The sequence below is a fragment of the Micropterus dolomieu genome, linkage group LG04 (genome assembly GCF_021292245.1).
Source record: "Micropterus dolomieu isolate WLL.071019.BEF.003 ecotype Adirondacks linkage group LG04, ASM2129224v1, whole genome shotgun sequence".
In the NCBI taxonomy this organism is placed as follows: Eukaryota; Metazoa; Chordata; class Actinopteri; order Centrarchiformes; family Centrarchidae; genus Micropterus; species Micropterus dolomieu.
The window spans coordinates 23,202,978-23,219,300 of record NC_060153.1 but is presented as its reverse complement, the minus strand read 5'-3'; the positions used below and the strand labels follow the sequence as shown (position 1 = coordinate 23,219,300).

Below are 16,323 nucleotides of genomic sequence, written 5' to 3'. Positions count from 1 at the left end.
GGCTTATGTGATGCTTTTTCAGCGCCACTTAACAAATAACTGTGAAAATACGAAATCATCAAAAACGTTTCATCCATTTCCGATTGAGAAGTGGACAAAATGCAAAATACAGTAGCTGTCATACAAGGCCTGCTGTCGCACTGAAGAGGATCATTATTTTTTGTCTTCCAGACTTGAATATGTTGTGGTTGTTGTGTTTTCCTCCTAATATTTGCTCAGCAGACGTGATCAGCCGACAACAGTGACCTTTAGTGATCGTCAGACAGGGCAGCTTTGTGGCTTTTCATAACAGAGTTTACGAGCTTGTAAGACACGCTTACCTTATTTTCCTCTGCCAGTACGGGGGTCATACCCTTCTTTATGGAAAGATATTTCATCACAAACCCAAGCAACTGCTCCTAAACCGCGTTCATAAATATTTTACAGAGGCAGAAAGGAGTGGTGGAGACACTTAACATTTCCCCACTCCTCTTATCCTATCCCTTTTTACAAAGTGTCAGCGAGTTAACGCAGCAGGCTTCCAAGCCCTTCTTCAAAACATCAGATACTTCTAGAAGATGCAAATCATTAACTACTTGTCTTGCTGCTCAGCCAATCCGCATGTAGTCATTCAGTCACTTTCCTGTGTAGTGAATCATGCCACTGGACTCTAAGAGCCCTTTCACCCACCTCCAATGCTGATCGATGAGTAAATGAACCAAGGATTCCTTTGATCGTTTGTTTGGTGTTTTCATCAATAATAATGTTTGTCTTGCCTCCCCAGTTACCCTCTTCTCATGCTCTCTCTTATTCTCTCTGCTGCCCTTATCAGTTGTTCAGCCTCCAACATAAAATTCCTACCCAGAGTTTGGGTATCATTTCAATTTATTTTTCTTTTTGCTGTAACAGTCTGCCTCTAATTTTTACCCCTGATAACGTTTCTTTCCATCAAACCACATGTGTCTGCTGGAGAGCATTCGGCCGGGTTACTCATGGAAGCTTTTTAAAGTACATAATGGTCCGTTTGAAGCTATAGAAAAGTTGTGAGTTTGTGTGAATATGGCGTAGCCTATTCAGAAAAGCCCTTGTAATAGAGAATTCTGTGTTTTATAATATTTCTGTATCGGGTGTAATTATTCTACAACAGTATACTTTCTATGGGAAAATACTTAAAATGTGACAGTCTTTGTAAGTATTTAACTTCAACTAAATTATTGTACTTATTTTGCAATTTGTAGATACATAAGTGATGATGAAAAGGTATTGGTAATCATGAAATTAACTGTTTCATCACCGGTCTGAAGCATCTTTTAATTTATTGATGTATATATTGTATGTTTGTTGATAAACAGCTTACTTTATTTTGTATATGACCAATAAACATGTTTTGAAATGGAACAGCTTTTGTGTGTCTTTGTGTGTAATTGAGGAATATGGAAATAATAGTTAACATTGTTTTTTGTTATTAACAGGGTGCTGAGCCAAACATGAAATATTAAATATAGGATGCATTTAAAATTGATTCAGCAAGTTAATATAATTAGGTTCAATCTTTAATTGTTAACCTTATCATAGCCATAGTGAGTTCTTATCTCTGCAATACAAATATTAAACATGCGAGAAATTAAAGCCAATATATTACTGAATAGACAGAACATGTTTAAATTGGATATATTTGTTTTTGATATGCACTACATGTCTGTCAATCTTTGTAAATACAGTATGTGTGACTATTGAGAAGAAAGACACCATATAGACATTTTCCACAGCAGACATTTTTGACTTGTGTCAAACACAGGTGTAATTAATAACATTATAATAATGTTAATTGCTGCATTGCAGTATTTTGCTGGAGCAGAGCTATCATTAATGTTATTGGTTTCACCTGTGCTTTTTCTGCTGCGGCAACTTAAAAAAACAACTGCTGTGAAAAAGGTCTACAGGGATGCACTGACTCATTTTAAGCACACTAGTGTTCATATAGGAGAAGATAGCCTATCCTTTATTAATGTGATGTATGGCAGCTTGAGTCTAAAACCTTTACTGCAAGCTCTTGTTTCAAATGGAAAGTCCTAGATTTAATTTGAAATGACCAAAGCTTACCACATGTGGATTTGAAGTAGTGGACACTGTGCCCATAAGGTCAGGAGCCAATAAATCTCCAAGTACCAAAAAACAATACATAAATAATGGTTGAAGATAAAGAAAACATGGAATTACACATGATTAATTATTTTTACATTACATGCTGGAGTACCAACAGGATGAAAGGGACTGCACAATTTGTCCTAATTTCTCTTCAGTGTTATTTTTAAGGGTACACCTTTGTCTTTGTTTGGCCAGTGAGGTCTGTAGGTGGCAGCATCAAGTTATCAGCAGCTCCCTTCGTCTCAACCAGGCCTGGATCAGGTAAAACCTGGAGCTCCGTAACATTTCTATCCTTATAAATACAAGCTTCACATCAAAATCGTTGACAGAGAGGGAAATGGCTTTTTTTCTTTAGTTACTGTGATATGATCTGTGTGAATTAAACTTGCGTTTTAATAGGTATATTCGTGGTTTTTGTAAATCCATGTCCGTGCTGAGACTCCACTCCGGGTTATGAGAGCTTTCCAAACTGTCAGTCTGCTGCTCCGCGAGGAGAGGCGGGTAAAAATGTAAACATTGACACATTCAGGTAGAGAGTTTGGTTTGGTAGCTTGTTAGCCTTTATTCTGTAACACTGCAGAGCTGCTCTATTTTTACTTCGCTTACTTATTTTAATAATAGCTATAAACTTCACCGGCAGTTTGGTGTTCAACTCTAACCAGACCAGCTAACCCGTTAGCTAGCTAGCCTGGGTTACAGCTCAGCCGCTAACGTTAGCAAACACAACAAGATAACGTCAACATATTAGCGTTAGTTAGCCCTTAAACTAACAAATCCTACTACCTAACTTACCGTGTCCTGATGCAAGCTGATGGAGGACTACGAAAAGTTTGTGCAGCAATGTCTCTCCCGTGTGAGGAAGACTGAGGAGGAGCACAACAAACCTTCGTCCTCTCTCATCCGCATCTATGGACGACCCATCCTCGCCCCCCTGGTATGAGCTCAGTTTAATTATATTTCTGTTGAGGTCATCATGATTTAGGTGTCTAATCTTAGCTAACAACACAATATTGAAGGTTGTACAGTTTATCTGCAGATAAGTTAGTTGTTGTCACGGTGTAGCTGGTAGCTTTGTGGAGTAACTTGTTAGAGCTATTAAAACAATAGTTTGATAATGAACTACTTTATAGATGTTATCAAACAGAAATGCCACAGATTCGTCAGACGTTAGGTTTGCTACTCTGCACTGATCTGCATCATTTAATGTTTAGTATAACGTTATTAGAAGTTTTTGACTCTGACAGAACAACCAAGTTTAAGAAGTCACCTGGGGTTTCTGGGAAATTGTGTGGGACGTTTTTCACTGTTTCTAGTTTCTAGATCAACTAGTAATCGGTTAATTAAAAACATAAAGAACAGAATAATCAATAATTAAACAGTGATTAGTGCCAGCCCTGTTTTAAATCCATGTCTACTCTGTGATGATAAAAACAGCTCTCAGCGGAACAGAGAGAGGAGATGCAGCGACACAGAGAAGCAGCACAGAAAGCTGCTGTCTACCGAAAAATGAAGGTTGATGCAAGAATGGCCTACGTGCAAACCATCCTACACAGTGTTCAGGTAATATAAGTCCTGGCTTTTGAGCTATCCTCCAAGCCTAATATGTTCCTTTAGTTGTATTTATACACTACTGCTTATAATAACTGCTTAGTCCTGACCTATAATCACATACACTAGTTATTAAGAATCATTAGAGTCATCATCTGATATTGTCTTCTTTCATAATGTTTTTTCATGTCCCACTTTCCTTTTCTCTGCTCCCTCTATATTTGTTATTGTTTCCTCTTATGAATTGCAGCTCAGGAAGACGCCAACACTGGAGGAGTTACTGCAAGAGTCAGAGATTAACACAAAATCTTCACATTCCCATAACACCAGCGGTGGGTCCGTGTTGCAGAGCAATTGGGTCGTAGGAACAAGGGGTAGTCTTTCTCTCTCACCACCACCTAAAAGGAAAGAAAAGGATGCTGTTTCTCTTCCTCCACTGACATTAACAACATATGAGGCCTTTTTCTCCTCTAATGTGACACCTCAGCAAAGTTACCTGGAAGAATCCCTTGTTGACCAGCATTACAGCCAACAGGGATCACAGCCAAGTTCTCTTAATGGTGCGAGCCACCAGTCCTCAGGTTACGTGACCTACGAAAATGTTGAAAACACCACCAGTGTCTCTGGAAGGATTGATGTGGGGAGGGAGAGCCATAGCTTTGGCTCCTTAGAGAGAGCTTTTAATGTGGGCGGCTTTTTCCTTCACAGCACCTCAAACACAATCGCCAAGATGCCAGATATTATTAGCCACCCTCCCATCGATGGAGAGGAATTAGAAAGAAGTGGATCGGAATCGTCCTTTTGTAATGACTTTAAAGTAGTAAAAGACATGTGTTATTCCTCAGTCCAGGAGGATTCAGTCATATGTGACCATTTGCCAGTAGAGAAATCTGAAAGCAGTCATGTGGACAGCACAGATGGTGAAGATAACCTTCCCTTTACTACAGTACTGGACGTTGAAAGAGATCGTATTTTTGACAGAATTGAGGGCCCAGTCTCTTCGTCAGAAAACAGTGGCTTTTCAGACCAATTATCTTCATCACAGACATTAAGCACTCATCACTGTCCAACAACAGAACTGCACACTCAGCTCGACCCCACAGTAACAGAACCAGCAGACAGCCATGTAGACAAAGCAAAGCCATCTGAGGAGCCTTATCGTCTGAGCCTCCAGGCCTTGCTGAAGAAATCTCAGGAGTATCGGCGGCGCCAGCGGATGCTTAGGAACCAAGCCAAAAACACTAAAATCCAGGAGAGGACCCAAGAACAGCCAAAAGCAAGGGCGGAGGAGGATAGTCTCTCTGATAAGGAGAACGATGAGTTCCATTACAAGGGTACTGTGACTGCAGAGGGGAAGAAAACTAAAGAGAGGAGAGGCACTGTTATCCCGTCAGGGGAATCGTCACCAAAGAAATCCTGGGAAAATGAGAGGATGATTGAGAATGAGTGTTTTGAGGGAAAGGTGAACTTTATATCCGAAAGCACACATTTAACAAGGGAAGGAAATGCAAAAGAAATGACTAGTGTTGAGAAAAAAACAATCTTCAAAAATAATAAGCTGAACATTTCACAAGAGGTCACAATGGAGCCTAAACAAATCTGTGCCGTCCCCCAGCAACAGCCCATGTCGACAGAAACTTCGCCTGTTCAGGAAGCCTTTTACTTGAACACCTGTCCCACAGCTCTTTATAAAGGAGTAGGGAGTAAATATCACATTATCCCAGCCCCTAATTTCTGCAGGAGTCCTGTTCACTGCAAAAGCAAAGGCAATACGCAAGATGCTGTTAGTGGAGCCGAGATCTCAAAAGTCAATGCTGGTTTGATTGAAGACCACAAGGTTGAACAAGTTAACCTGGGACATAAAAACAGTCCCACAGAAGTCCCTTCCACTCTGGATCTCATGGTTGAAGATGATGTAACACGTGTTTCAGCCAAGAATTCCCAGCACATAGACCAGCTGGAGTACAACCTGTCCAGTCTGAAAGTACTGATCTCGGATTTGGAGTCCAGACTGACAGAAAACCTGGAAAATCACAGCAACACACAAAGTGAGTTCAGCTTTGAAAGTATCAAGCAAATTAGAAATGAACAACATGTGCAGCTTTGTCAAAGTGATTGTGACTATTGGGAGGACCAACTGAGAGATGGTGACGATGGCAATGATGCAAAGCAAGACCAAAGGTACAAGGAGTGTCCGAGAAGACAAACATTAGACAAATTCACAAGCGTGCATAAAGAAACAGGAACTGAACCAAGCATCAGTGGCACAGACGATGCTACTCTCACAGCGCAGGTGAAAAACACTGAGGCAGTTAACTTAAGCGAGCTCAAGCTAGTCAAAACCCTAGCTACAGAGAGAGGAAAGGAAAAAGGGACATGTAAAGAAGGATTTCCAAAGATTTATGGACAGCAGGGCGGCTGTAGAAAGCAGGAGCCCCCAGCTAAGTGTATTCTCTCCGTAACACAGCGGCTTCGGATTCCCGACGTATTCAGAAATGGTCCATCAGAAAACACGGCTCCACGGAATGTCTCGGTGCTTTCGGATACCAGTAACCACCCAGCGGAAAGGAGAAATGAGACAGCTGCAGAAGGTCACAACTCTCCCCACTCGGCATCTCTCAACCAGTCGTACGATGTGGACGCACCGTCCGGCCTGTGGCTCCTCGGAGGGTCAGGGTCCGACTCGGGCTCAAAAGATCGTCTCGTTCAGGAGCAACATCTGACCCCAGAGAGTGGGATTGAAGGTCAGGGTGGGGTCTCCAAGGTCAAACGGAGACTGCTCATGCACGTGGCAGAGGAGACACAGGACAGCAGAGGGGCGGGCTCTGCGGTCAGACCCAACTCCAGCACTCCTCGAGGTAAGACCAGGACGACAGTGGGACAGGGATGTCAAATATGAGCCAAAGTATGCATGTTCAAAATCGTGTTGCTGTTGAGGTGCATGGAGATTTAGAAAGTGAAAATGAATATTATGAACAACGTGAATGCCTTTAGCTGGTCCTCAGGATCAGTACTGATCATGAATTTTTAAATTAGATCTACAGCCTATTGGGAGCATTAAGTTAATCTGTGTGTACTGTTTTAAGCCTACTTTAGATAAAAACACATGAAAATTTCAAATAAATAAATGAATAGAAACTATACCCGCTCAGACTTTGTATTATCAAATACAAATAGTGGAGGGCTTGGATTCAGGTTGGGAGCCAAAAACCAGATCAGCTGTGCTGTTGAAACAGAACCCAGCATACTCCTCGCCCTCCATGACACATGGTTATGAACCTAGCGGCGGGAGCTTCTGCTGAATTACTCCAGATGCTGTCTCGCCAACAGTTTTTATTCATAAATTGTGTGACCACATATTGTCATATTTACTACCTTTAGCTGTGGTGCAGCGGTACGAAGGCCATGGCAGTCAGAAAGACAAGCAGGAACAACTGAAACAAGCCCACGCCGCTCAGGTCAGAGCGCTGCAGGAAGAGCACAGGAGACAACAGGAAGAACTGCTGCAGGTGAGACAGTGGGGACGGATTATTGGTATTACTGGGTGACAGATTAGATGTTTTCAAGATCATAGATCTGACACTAAGCAAAAACCAAATATTTAAATTTAGATATGTGAAGCCAAACAATAGGTGACAGGTGTCTATTGCTGCATTTTAGTGTAATCTTAACCTCTTCAGGCTATGTGAAAATTAATTTTGTATGTTTTAGGCATTTACTGAACTCAGAACAGCTTACAAGACGGTATTACAGAAGGACATTACAATATGATATCAAACATGTCGCCCTTTTGTCACAAAGCCAACATACAGAAACATTTTAATTCTGTAACTTACAAAGATAATACATTTTGTTTCACTTGCATTTTCACGTTTGATTGTTAAAGGATAAGTCTGCTGATTATTTATACTGTTATCAAATACCATGAAAAGACCAAAACCACTGACCCTCCTAACAAATATTGCCTGTTTAGCAAAAGCCTGATAGAGCTACATATGTAGCTTATATTGCTACATATGTATTTTCACAGTCTTATACTTTATAACAGTTTTATGACACACTGTGATTTGCAGAATGATCTTTTAAATTGAGAAACATCATATGTGCAATTCATGGCACAACTCAAACAGGATCAAAAAATTGTTTGTCTCTCAACGTTGACTACCGTACATATTTTTCTGGAATAAAGTCCCATGGAGGTCCCTGATAAGGAGAGGCACTTCGCCTCTCTACAGACTTCACACAGACACAGACTTAGAATTCTTGTCCAAAAACTAGTTCATCCCACACATACAGTCTTAGTGCCAAAAATGCTTTATTAAATAGTGTTTTATTTGGTATTAAAAAGGTCTTAAATGTCAACCATGGAATTTGTAGAAATATAGAATATTGCCAGCTGTACCCTTCACTTTTCTCTTGACTTGACATGTATGTCTCTTTCCTTAAGTATCAGAGTTGCAATAAAGAAACCAGAAGAAATGAAAGAAAACCTAAAATGGCATGTTTCTAAAACAATAAAACTACCAGACATATGGTTCAGTCATACTGATGTTTGCTCTGTCCCATTGGCTCTGTTCTTGCATTACATTGCATCACACATTGCTGTACAGATCTAGCACTACGCGGTTCCTGTACAGCAACCATAATTCACTCTACCAAGGACTTGACTCCACCCAAAGTCACCTATGAGAAATTAAGAATTAACGCTCCCATCTTCTTTCAAATGAGAGATTCTTTGAGAGTTTCTAACCAATTCACTAAGCAGTGATATAACACTGACCCTAAATGTTCTTTTGAAAGTAGAAGCAGACCTTTGAAAGGCTCTGGCACTATTCCATATGTGGGCGTGCGCGCGCGCGCACACACGCACACACGTTGTCACCCTACCTGTTAGAGTGTGCTTCTGGAGACTGGGGTCGTGTGCAGACTACAGACATCTGCTCATTACAAGAGACCTTCAGACTCTCCCCAGTAAAAAAAACACACACAGGGATTCTACCATAAATGTTTCATTACATCCCTAAGAGGCGAGCTGGCATGGTCGTGTGTGTGTGTGTGTGTGTGTGTGTGTGTGTGTGCACATACAAGACTTCAAGGGCGCCTGCTGTTCTCTGGCAACCAGTTCCTGTTTCTTCTGCTTGTGTGTCTGTATTTGTTCTTGGCCAGTGTCCTTGCCCTATTAATCGCAGTCTCTGTTTAATTTATGTATCCTTAACAACAATATAATTAACATAAGCTGTTTAATAAAAAGACTTCCCTCTGTCCTTCCGTCATTTGTGGTGTGATGAGAGAGCGAGCTGGCTGGACTGTCTGGTAGAGGGAGGAGGGGACAGAGGGAATTGACACAGAAAAGGAAAGCATAATTTGTTTAATTCATGAGCGTCTGTGGTTAAGTGCCAGATCGTCCCGCTGAGTGCCACTGCTAATGGTCCCTTCTCCTTCTCTATTTTTCCCTCTCCTTGCATCCCTCTCCTTGTTTTGTCTCATACCTCCTCCAATGTAGTTTTTACTCTCTGGCCGTATTAATTTTCTCCCTCTCTCCTGTCTCATCATCCCCTTCATCCCTCTCCTCCTCTGCTCCCTCTCTCATCTCATCCCTCTTGCCTCTGTGCCCCATCTCTCCCCTTCTGTCTCTTTCTCTCTACCCTCAATTAATTTCTTCCTCCTGCCTCATTTGCTGTCCTTTCCAATTCAATATTTTCCAACCTTGCCTACTCCCAAATGCACGCATGCCTACACACACACACACGCACACGCACGCACACACGCACTTCAGCTCTTATTCCTTGCCTCCACTTTATATCTTTCTCCTGTGTGTGTGTGTGTCTCTCTCTCAGGCGTTGGCAGTGCGTTACCGTGTCCTCCAGAGCGTGTCCTTCCCTTGCTCCATGTCAAGCTCACGTCTTGGGGACAAGTTGACCTTTCCTACCCTCGCTCAGGTATTGCCACGACATTTGTTCACTAATGTCAGTGATGCGAAAAGCTTGTCCTGTTTATCCTTGTACCCACAAGATTTATATTCATCGCCAGTTAGCTGACACACTCAGGTGAAACAGATACTTCTTGACGTCTTAGTCAGTAACCCTTATCTGTTATTGCTCTCTAATATGCATTCGTGTGCAGCAGCTCAGCTTCAGCTAGACTACAGTTGTAACAACAAACATGCCTCTTTAATGCAACAGCTTAGGAATCAACAAGTGAGTGACAGCGTGTCAGCTGCTTATTATTCTGCTTATTATTCCCTATTATGATGATGAGCTGTGAGTCCACTTGCGTTGATGCGCTAAACAGATGCCAACCAAATGACCTTGAGAATCTGCGTGGGAAATTAATTGGTTGTCATTGATGGAATTAGCATTCTCCTCTCTCTTCCCCTCTGGTCCTCATTATTCACCCCTCTCATCACTCTTTCCTCCCCTCTTCCTCTTCTTCCTCAGCCCTCCAGCCCACTCTCAGAGCGCTACCGCCCCCTGCTGTTAGCAGCCGTGAAAGGTTTTCTAACTCGCAGGCTGCTGAAGACTGAGAGAGTGGCGCAGCTGGTGCGCACCATCAGGGTGAGTAGAAACAGCATTGTCACGTCTACTTCTAGCAGCACTCTGTCTATTTTCATAAAATGAACAAAAAAGTTTGTGGTATTGATTACAGCTGTGTGTCTGTGTGTGCTTGGACACATCTAGGACACACAGCAGTTCCTGCAGGCCCTCCAGCAGCAGAGCCCTGGCAGAGGAGAGTTCTGTAGCAGACAGGACCTGTTGTTGCAGGAGAGAGTCACTCTGCAGGTATTAAAGCCAACACATGTTGTAAACATCTGATAATGTCTCTCCTCTTCTCCTCCACACTGCCAGCTGAGCAATCATTCCCCCCATTAGCAGTTACCACAACAGATATTGTGATTACACGCAGTCATTCGAGCCATCGTCTGCTCTGTAATCGTTTCCCCCTCCAGCTGCGTGCTGCACGTTACGAGGTCAACGACATATTCTTCAGCCTGTCAGCTGGAGAGAGGATGCAGCTGATCAGCTGGGACAGAGAGCTGGCCAGGGAGAGAGAGCTCAGACGCCAGGTAACCTTTTCAGGAGCTCTGTGTGAGCTGACAAAACAATTACAAATAATGCCATAGCGGAATTACATGTGTGGAAAATCCTGTAGTGGTAAATGCTTACTGTTTGAAAGACAGTCAGGTGCAGGGCAGTGAGATTGTGCACTGTTCAAAAAATAAACATTACACAGAAATATCACTATTTAATTATAGCTGTTTGGATCCAGTTGTAATTATTCAAATTCAAAATACCATTATGCTTTTTGTACCTTCCAGACCTTTCAGGGCACCAACATGTCACACTGCTTCATGATGAGTCTGGTGGATAATAAAATTGTTGCGTTGTTTTTTTCTGCGCAGTACGTATGTTGTTAAGTAGGCAGAAAGAAGTGAAATATTGATTCTTTACTGATTCAGTGGACATTTCCTTTCTGTTAGTACATGGAATACATGTTGTGGGAGTTTTAACATACCTAGTGGGTAGTTCAGAGACTAATCTGTTCTGTGCATATATGTTTTGGCTTGACCTTGTTTAGAGTGGACATCCCAGAGGAAAGAGTTCTCTGTCAGCTGCAACACAAAAGTCACTGGAGAGGAAGAGAGGAATGATGTAAGTTTTCACATGATCATTTTCTTTTAGGACTCTGTATTGCTGAGGTTTTTGTGTGTGTGTGTGTGTGTGTGTGTGTGTGTGTGTGTGTGTGTGTGGACGTATGTGGACACTCGGGATGTACCGATGTGACTTCTTCAGTCTTGATACCAATAACAGTACCTGGGCTTTGGGTATCGGCCAATGCTGAGTATGCAAATAAAATTTCCGATCACACAATTTTCAGAAGTGTTTCTGTAATTTCACAGACAGCTAAAAAAGGCACTGCTCAGCTTTTTCAGTGGATTGATCTCTTGAAATGTTGCACCACAGGCTACGAAAATCTTTTTGTTTCACAAGCAGTACCTTTGTCAGTGGCTAAAAGATGACTTCTCTTCCCTCCCAGGATCAAGAAAAAGGCAGCAGGAGGACACAAGGGAGTTGTAACGAGGACTGGACACATGGGATTCTCCGCCGAGCAGCCTCTCGAAACCAAACGAGGACAGTTCAGAGCAAATCCTCAGAGGGTTCCCAAGACCACTTACTCTTCTAGACCCCGTTGACACTCCTAATTGGCCCCAGTGAGGACTCCTAATAAGGCCTCTAGTGATTTAATGGATATTGTATAACTAATCATTTGAGAGTTTCCAAATCAAAATTTGATGAAGTGGTGCTTGTCATATCTGGAGTGCTGTGAAATTTTGTGCACTCTACAACCAGGGTGTAATATAGTGATGACAGTTTCACTCTTAGTGAGACATAGAGTAGTTTCATGTCGAGTAGATGCTCAGGCAGGGATGAAACATCACTACGACCGCTCTGTGAGGGACAGAAATGCTTTACCGGATCTGCTTTTAGTGTTTTTCACCATCTTTGGTGTTTTAATGTTGCAGATGTTAGGGGGAAAATGTTCAATTAGCAAAAACTTTGTCATCTTTTAGCTGAACCTTTTAAAGCTCTGTGCACTGTGCCTGAAAGATGTCTACTCCCAGCAGACATTGTGACAAAGCGTGTGTCCAGCATGCACAGAACGAGGACCCGGGAACCAAAACACCTACCTGGAATGCAGCCATGATTAAAGTTATTACACCTGTGCTTATGCGGCTATGGTATGTCAGATGTCTTCACTGATAGTTCAACTGGTTTTGCCTGTCCGTGCTTTTCATGTTAAATCTCTCTGCCTTGTAGGATGGACTTGATTGAATTATTCATTTCCTTTAAATCGATGTGCATAGTTTGTTGCCACCAAAAACAGACCATCCCCAGATGTATTAACACATACTGAACTCTGTTAGTATTTGTATTTGTAGGACAGTGTGTAACTGAAATGTCAATATCCTGCTCCAGATCATAGAGTTACCACTAAAACTCCCAAGTGTTGCCTTAAATATTTTTACGCCAAACACATGTAAACCTTTGCAATTTTATATTCTTATAGGGTATTTGGACCTGTTTAATATTTTATTTATTTGTATGTGGTTGGTAATAAATGTTTCTTAACATTGCAAGTTGCTCCGGAGTTTGTGGAAGCTGAGCCCGATTAAAAACATTTACACACTCCCAGCAGCAGGGGGCGCTGCTGGCACTCATATTTACACGGACAACTTCCTGTGGTTGTCGTTTATCACTGACGCTCTGAGCTCAGCTGGTGTTTTTGAATAGATAGCTACTTCTCAGGTGATTTAAAACAGGATGACAGAGGAGGCAGACGCCGGCATTTCTTTACGGGCGGAGAGGAAAGCGTTGGAAAAGTCCAAAATACTGCAACGAGAAAGCGAGAGGAAGATCTTCAAACTGGTGAGACGAGGCAGCAGCACATTTGGAGCCTGTTTCTCCAGCTAGGAACCAAGCTAGCTAAAGTAGCAGTGTCTCTGAGCCGGTGAGTGACCAGGGTGTTTTTTTGTTTTTCTGTTGTTAACTGAAGGTTGGAAGAGTCCTGAAGAAACCGGAGGCTGAGCGGTCAGAGGAGGAGGCCGCTGTGTTGTTGTTGCATAGAGAAACTGTGGAGGAGCTCTGTAAGAGACAAGTCCGCAGAAATGTGCTCAAGAGGAAGCAGGAGGAGGTGAGGCTGTCAGGCTCAGTGTTTGTTTGCTATTAAATGGTTAGGGCGGGTTTTCACCTGTCTAATAGTACCTATTAGAGATTATGTGAAACCACCTGAGTACTTATCATTAGACTATAAAGTCCTGCTACCCATATGCAAAAGTTAATTTCAATAGTAAAAAATACCACAATGTAAAATGTACTCTACTAGTAAAAGTCCTGCATTCAAGATTTTTATAAAGTAGATGAGCAAGTGTATTGTATTAGTCTGTTATTACTGTTTGATTATTACTGCATGTATGCATATTGTCAATGTTGTAACAGGCCATATTGAGTTCATTTTGCTTCTGATGTGTGCTCAGATGTTTTATGTAAAGACTTTTAGCTGTCAGATGAATTTAGTGGAGTAAACAGTCCAATATTTGACTCTAAAATGTAACAGAGACCCATGACCCTGTACGAAGGATAAGCGGATGATGGATGGATGTAGTAGAGAAGAATACATTAGGTGTGTAAATATACATAGTGACCGCTTTCACCTCTGACCAGATGTTTTTACACCACACAGTATGAGTATATGTTAGAGGCATGATTTACCTGCTTGGACTCCTCGAGGCAAGAATTAACTATGGACCCCCCCAGTGACCTGTAACATCTCTGAAGTCACTAATTATTCCCTCAGAACAGACAACATTCACTTTAAGTTTTAGTTTATTTCAATGAATTTAAAACCTTATAAAAAAAACTAGAGGCATATATTATTTATGGTCTCCAGAGGATTAATCCTGTTGTTGACACATTTGCTGTGAGCAAGGACAGTGAATGAGTGACTGATAAAATCCTGCTGTGGTTACTGTTTGATGCAACAGAAGTGTGTGGTCGTAATCCTGAAGCATCTTATTTTTCCTGTACTATCTGCAGGTATTTGATGATGCTGATGAGCTGAAAAGTAAAGTCAGGCAGCTCGCTATGGCAGTCAAACAGGCGAAACACCTTGTGGTTTACACGGGAGCCGGTATTAGTACGGTACGCTAAACTCTGCATCTTCAGTTTGCTTTTCCTTTTTAAACTTCCACCGGACTGACCATGTTTTTCCTTTCAGGCAGCTTCTATACCAGACTACAGGGGCCCTAATGGGGTGTGGACACAGCTACAGAAGGGACGGACAGTCAGGTGAGATGTAGTCTTTGCCCTGATGTGATATTAGTAGCATTTTTTAAAGTGAGTTCAACTCCAACTGATATTTCCTATCTTGTTTCTCTTTACAGTTCGTCTGACCTGAGTAAAGCTGAGCCGACCCTCACGCACATGTGCATTAGGATGCTTCATAAGGAAAAGCTGGTATGAGAGTGCGATAAATATCTTAAACCGGTAGATGTTCTATTGGTATTTACACACAGTGGTATTAACATATTCTGTGTGTTTGTCTATAAAGGTGAAGCATGTTGTTTCTCAAAATTGTGATGGACTTCACTTGCGCAGCGGTTTACCCAGACATGCCCTGTCTGAGCTGCATGGAAACATGTTTATTGAGGTGAGACTCACACTCATCCTCCTGTCTTTTATCATTTCAGTCACTAACTCACACACACAGCTGTTGTCCTCAGCTTTCTCAGCCCTCTGATGTTTTTCAACAGAATTTTGTGTTGCCTCAAAAAGCAGCATCTCAGCAAAACTTTTTTTTTGATGGATCAGTATCTGCTAAATAAAGTCTGATCCATTTCTGATCTTTTGCTTACTGTGGGTACACCAACTGTCATAAACATCCCATGCTCAGAAAAAAAAAAACTACACAGCAAGTGAATTGCACAGTGCACGTAACAAATGAATTGCAGCCAGCAGTTTTAATCAATGGTATGACAATGTGCTACAGTGAGCTGTGCAAGCAGAGCAGCTTTCAGGAGTGTCGAGTCTCTGAAGTGCTGTTGGTTGAAAACTATGTCTGAACTTGCCAAGAAACTTCTGTGATTGTTTATGGACTTTAAACCTGTTTTCCAAAGACAGTAACTTAACCTGGCTGTTTTTATCCTATCCCCAGGTGTGTACCTCCTGTTCCCCGGTCATTGAGTATGTGCGTTTATTTGACGTGACGGAGCGGACGTCGCTGCACCGGCATGGGACAGGCCGCAGGTGCAGCCAGTGTGGTGGCGAACTCAGGGACACTATAGTGCATTTTGGGGAACGTGGGACTCTGGAGCAACCTCTTAACTGGAAGGGAGCTGCGGAGGCTGCCAAGATGGCAGATGTTATCCTCTGCTTAGGCTCCAGTTTGAAGGTAGGTTTTATAAACCACAGTCGGTCCATAAATTTAATGTGGTTCAGTAAAATCTAACATAGATTGTACTATTAAATTTATGGGTTGTAATAATCACAATGTTGACTTTATTCTAAATAAGACAGTCCTTTTAATTTAGCTGTTTACAGTGGGTACGGAAAGTATTCAGACCAGTTTAAATTTTTCACTCTTTGTTTCATTGCAGCCATTTTCCAAAAATCAAAAAAGTTCATTTTATTTCTCAGTAATGTACACTCAGCACCCCATCTTGACAGAAAAAAACAGAAATGTAGAAATTTTTGCAAATTTATTAAAAAAGAAAAACTGAAATATCACATGGTCATAAGTATTCAGACCCTTTGCTCAGTATTTAGTAGAAGCACCCTTTTGATCTAATACAGCCATGAGTCGTTTTGGGAAAGATGCAACAAGTTTTTCACATCTGGATTTGGGTATCCTCTGCCATTCCTCCTTGCAGATCCTCTCCAGTTCTGTCAGGTTGGATGGTAAACGTTGGTGGACAGCCATTTTCAGGTCTCTCCAGAGATGCTCAATTGGGTTTAAGTCAGGGCTCTGGCTGGGCCATTCAAGAACAGCCACGGAGTTGTTGTGAAGCCACTCCTTCGTTATTTTAGCGGTGTGCTTAGGGTCATTGTCTTGTTGGAAGGTAAACCTTCGGCCCAGTCTGAGGTCCAGAGCACT

General features: G+C 41.9%; 2 protein-coding genes across 5 annotated transcripts in view; both read left to right on the top strand.

The window, feature by feature from the left end:
* The first annotated feature begins 1,907 nt into the window (after window positions 1–1,907).
* On the top strand, window positions 1,908–12,808 carry si:ch73-100l22.3. 3 transcript variants are annotated; one of them, XM_046047748.1, is made up of 12 exons: window positions 1,908–2,121; window positions 2,323–2,388; window positions 2,936–3,061; window positions 3,562–3,687; window positions 3,926–6,533; window positions 7,057–7,184; window positions 9,513–9,614; window positions 10,113–10,229; window positions 10,353–10,454; window positions 10,622–10,738; window positions 11,251–11,324; window positions 11,710–12,808. In XM_046047748.1, the coding sequence occupies exons 3-12, from the start codon at window positions 2,939–2,941 to the stop codon at window positions 11,864–11,866; spliced, it is 3,654 nt and encodes a 1,217-aa protein (XP_045903704.1). In that variant the 5' UTR covers window positions 1,908–2,121; window positions 2,323–2,388; window positions 2,936–2,938; the 3' UTR covers window positions 11,867–12,808. The 3 variants fall into 3 exon arrangements, with proteins under 3 accessions (XP_045903704.1, XP_045903703.1, XP_045903701.1); XM_046047747.1 differs by having other exon boundaries at window positions 1,908–2,388; XM_046047745.1 differs by lacking the exons at window positions 1,908–2,121; window positions 2,323–2,388 and having other exon boundaries at window positions 2,395–3,061.
* Window positions 12,809–12,931: 123 nt separating this feature from the next.
* Window positions 12,932–16,323, top strand: part of sirt7 (sirtuin 7) — a 6,908-nt gene continuing 3,516 nt past the window's right edge. For both annotated transcript variants that reach the window (XM_046048377.1, XM_046048376.1), the window contains exons 1-7: window positions 12,932–13,100; window positions 13,228–13,365; window positions 14,268–14,372; window positions 14,449–14,519; window positions 14,615–14,687; window positions 14,782–14,880; window positions 15,385–15,621. In XM_046048377.1, coding sequence (XP_045904333.1) covers window positions 12,996–13,100; window positions 13,228–13,365; window positions 14,268–14,372; window positions 14,449–14,519; window positions 14,615–14,687; window positions 14,782–14,880; window positions 15,385–15,621 — 828 coding nt within the window. In that variant the 5' untranslated portion in view covers window positions 12,932–12,995. The remainder of the gene's footprint in view (window positions 13,101–13,227; window positions 13,366–14,267; window positions 14,373–14,448; window positions 14,520–14,614; window positions 14,688–14,781; window positions 14,881–15,384; window positions 15,622–16,323) is intronic.

Bases quoted from the DNA above. Each gene is read 5' to 3' on its own strand.
- si:ch73-100l22.3 (XM_046047748.1), top strand. From the start codon at position 2,939: ATGGAGGACTACGAAAAGTTTGTGCAGCAATGTCTCTCCCGTGTGAGG. The intron at 3,688-3,925 runs GTAATATAAGTC...TATGAATTGCAG, and splicing joins CCATCCTACACAGTGTTCAG to CTCAGGAAGACGCCAACACT. The intron at 7,185-9,512 runs GTGAGACAGTGG...TCTCTCTCTCAG, and splicing joins AACAGGAAGAACTGCTGCAG to GCGTTGGCAGTGCGTTACCG.